Raw genomic sequence first — 4,056 nt, 5'->3', positions numbered from 1 at the left:
TTATAGTTATACACATTCATTTATTGATGAAAGCCAAATGGAGCTGAAATAATGATTTGACAAACTGATTACATAGAAAGCAAAAAGTCAACAGAATGTGCAAAGAGTCACACTCACACAGGATCTAAATACATACATAAACATTCTCTCTGTCGTTCTCCCTTTCATTCCCGGTTGTTAAATAAGTATTTCTTTTTTTATATACAGTGAATTTATGTTTTTTTTCATTACAGTAAATGTATAAGTGGACATTCCCACTATAAATGAGTATTCCACACTTATTGTATGTACACTGTATGACCAGTTTTTTTCATGACAAATGATGCCTTCATGATCACATGTCATAGAGAAGATAATAATTTGTTTTCTAGTAATGTGGATTTCTTATCAGTGTGTGTGTCTGTGTGTGCGTGTGTGCGTGTGTGCGTGTGTGCGTGTGTCTGTGTGTGCGTGTGTCTGTGTGTGCGTGTGTGCGTGTGTTCAGTTTATAAGGTTAGAGTTCCACTCTCCAATTCGAGGTCCACCTTCATCTTCTGTCGCTCCATGACAGCCTCCAGCTCTGTTGCTCTCCTCTCATCCTGAAGAAGAAGAAGAAGAGGAAGGAGACCATGATGATGATGAAGAAGACAAAGACACAACATTTAAACATGCACAAAGACGTGTTTGCTGTGATATATTACTAAAAAGTAATTTTACTAATACTAATACAGACAAATCAGACACCACATTTATACATGGACAAACATTTCCGAAGATATATTACTAAAAAAAATACAGCCAAAATGTGTGTACATCACATTTCAATGCATATGTTGTGACAATGAGAACCAAATCTTCCCGCAAGGTTGTGAAGATTGCTAAAATACAGTATCTACAGCCAAAACTTGTGTACACACATTTCTATGCTTGTATTGTGACTATGAGGACCACATGTTTTCACAGCAAGCTTATGAACATATAATGCAGACCTCAGCACTATTAGCAGTGTTCTGTTGGCCATTTTGTTACACTGACAAAACCAACAGAGCCAAATATTCTTCATTGACAGGTTAGGGTTAGGCTAGGTATGGGTTTGGTTCTGGGCACAATTTAGCATTCTTAAGTGTGTTTGTTTTTCTGTTTGTGTGTGTGTGTGTGTGTGTGTGTGTGTGTGTGTGTGTGTGTGTGTGTGTGTGTGTGTGTGTGTGTGTGTGTGTGTGTGTGTGTGTGTGTGTGTGTGTGTGTGTGTGTGTGTGTGTGTGTGTGTGTGTGTTACCTCCAGTAGGGCCTTCTGCACGGTGATCTGGCTGTAGACTCTGGCCCCCTCGTGAGGGACAACAGCGCGCAGCTCCTCCTTGTTGAGGGAGAAGAGCTGGGCCCCGTTCAACACCCCCAGGCATTCCACCGTCCTGAACAAACACACAGACACCACACAGCACCGGTTTGTTAATTGCACGCATGCACGCACGCACGCACACACACACACACACACACACACACTTTACTTCTTTATTGACTGATAACACAAACATCCATCAGCACAATCCAAATTCATTTAAAGGTGTCTTGTACAGTCTCACACACACGCAGGCACACACACGCACGCACGCACGCACGCACGCACGCACGCAGGCAGGCACACACACACACACACACACACACACACACACACACACACACACACACACACACACACACACACACACACACACCTGTGTAACAAACCTGTGCCTCCCAAACATTTCACCTCTCTGATCTCTGACAGTATATCTCACACATTCCAAGCCTGGTCCAACTGAAGAGGCATCCTGAGTTGAGAAAGTGAAACTCATATTTTTTTTCTGTTCTAAACCAATCAGCGCTCAGTTGAGCAGTGTTCCAGTCACTGAACCAGTCATCCAACTAAGCACTCGTCATACTTCAGTCAAGTGGATGAGCTCGTTTGTGAAGTTACTTATGTTAAAGGGATACTGTCCCATTTTTGGAAATAAGCTTATTTTACACCTTCCCTTGAGTTAAATAGTAGGGCTTTAGCTTTCTCCTGTACTTTCAACCGTTCTCTAGAGTACGGCAGTGCAAATTTTACCTCCAAGCTAGCAGTTAACATGGACTCCTATGAGACCAGTTAGCCGCCAGCTGGTCTCATAGGACTCAATGTTAACTGCTAGCATAGATGTAAAATTTGTACTGCCATACTCAGAGAACGGTTGAAAGTACAGGAGAAAGCTAAAGCCCTACTATTTAACTCAAGGGAAGGTGTAAAATAAGCTTATTTCCAAAAATGGGACAGTATCCCTTTAAGAACACAGGAAATGGGACTGCATGGCAGGAATCTGACTTTAGCAGCCTGTTTGTCTTCCTTCGAAATTACATTTAATATGTGACGGACGAAACACTGCCTGCTTAAATTTGTCGAGTTAACCATATCAAATGCACCGTCAGTCGGAAATGAATGCACTGACTGTTTGTGAGAACAGTAGATCATGTCAGTCACGTAGCCATGACAAAATACAAACACAAGCTCAAGCTCAAACTTTTAGTCTCATGCTCAGTCTTCCTGTGTCCCTGTCCATCCATCTGTCTCTGTCTGTCTGTCACTCTCACACACACACACTAAACACACGCGCACACACACACACACACACACACACACACACACACACACACACACACACACACACACACACACACACACACACACACACACACACACACACACACAATTGCTTTCACCTTCTCTCCCTTATCTCTCTCTCTCTCCCTCCCTCCCACCACACACATACACACCACACACACACACACACACACACACACACACACACACACACACACACACACACACACACACACACACACACACACACACACACACACACTTACGGTTCACTGAATCCCTTCCCTCTGAGCCATGCCACCACCTGGGCGGGTGGCGAGTGGTAGTCGAGGGGCAGCGATGTCTCCGAGGAACGGGGGATGACCAGTGGGCGAGACAGCCCAGACTTCCCATTGGTCAGCCTTGCCAGCAGCTCGTCATTCACCTGCATGACTGACACACAGCAGTAACGAAAAACATGAAGAGCTTTGTTGCAAAAATAACTTGGAACATTTCGTGCAATTGACATTTTTTTATTGGGCATTGCATTGCATTGCAAAAGGCATGTAGGTTTAAAGGGACACTCCACCCGTTTGCATTAGGCTTTCCATTGCTAGACACCCAGTCATACTTTTGAATGGTCGTGCAACACTCTCTCAATTCCCCCTGAGACAGGAGAAATCCGTATTCACCGTATTCCTCCTACAATGATGTAAAAATCGTCATTTTGCATCATTGTTGGTAGAAGTGTAAGAGGTGGATTTCTGTTGAGACTACAAGCCTTTTTCCCACCCTTTCAACCCTGCCCATAGCGGGTTGGACCTAATGCGCTAACAGACCTATCACAGGTCAGTGTGCCAATGCTTTTGAAATCACTGGCATTGAGGCTATAGTAACTCACTTGCAGAGCTGCCTGGGTGTGGCCTGTGGAACTTGAGCATTGCAATGCATTATGGGAATTGTTGTCACAAATCCACAAGCACTAAAAAGTCATTTTCAGCCTTTTCTCGGCCAAGAAGGCACCAAATTAGAAATGTATGCTACTATTCTACTAAATATATGACCCACTTTCAATACATATTCATGTCTCCACCGGTGGAATGCCCCTTTAAAGAGGTTGGCGTCATACGTATGACATAACAGTGTAATAGTGTCATGACACAGTCATGAACATGTCATAAACATAATGTCAATGTCATCAATGTTTTATGGTCATGAAAAGATGATATTGTTAGGCATGTCTTTACCATAACCGAATTTCACTTAATGACAAAGTCATAAAATGTTTATGCATTATGACAATGTTATGACACTGTTATGTCATATGTATGACACCAGCGTCACGTTAAGTGTTACCAAAGTGTTTAAAGAGTAGGTTAATGTAGGGTTAAAGAGTATGTTCTAAAAATATTTGAATGGAAAGAATTCACACATAAAGATAAAATGATGTTAGCAGTCATTCCAACAATAAAATGCGAAGGTCA

The 4,056-nt window shown here is 42.7% G+C and overlaps 1 protein-coding gene across 1 annotated transcript in view; it reads right to left on the bottom strand.

The window, feature by feature from the left end:
• eps8l1b (EPS8 signaling adaptor L1b) overlaps nucleotides 1-4,056 on the bottom strand; it is a 29,689-nt gene continuing 25,633 nt past the window's right edge. The window contains exons 17-20 of the mRNA XM_063221859.1: nucleotides 2,860-3,025; nucleotides 1,256-1,388; nucleotides 481-578; nucleotides 1-424 (exon numbers count right to left, since the gene is read on the bottom strand). Coding sequence (XP_063077929.1) covers nucleotides 486-578; nucleotides 1,256-1,388; nucleotides 2,860-3,025 — 392 coding nt within the window. The 3' untranslated portion in view covers nucleotides 1-424; nucleotides 481-485. The remainder of the gene's footprint in view (nucleotides 425-480; nucleotides 579-1,255; nucleotides 1,389-2,859; nucleotides 3,026-4,056) is intronic.

This window comes from Engraulis encrasicolus, chromosome 17 (genome assembly GCF_034702125.1).
Source record: "Engraulis encrasicolus isolate BLACKSEA-1 chromosome 17, IST_EnEncr_1.0, whole genome shotgun sequence".
Lineage (NCBI taxonomy): Eukaryota > Metazoa > Chordata > Actinopteri > Clupeiformes > Engraulidae > Engraulis > Engraulis encrasicolus.
The sequence above is the reverse complement of the archived record's forward strand: the minus strand, read 5'-3'. Positions and strand labels throughout refer to the sequence as shown.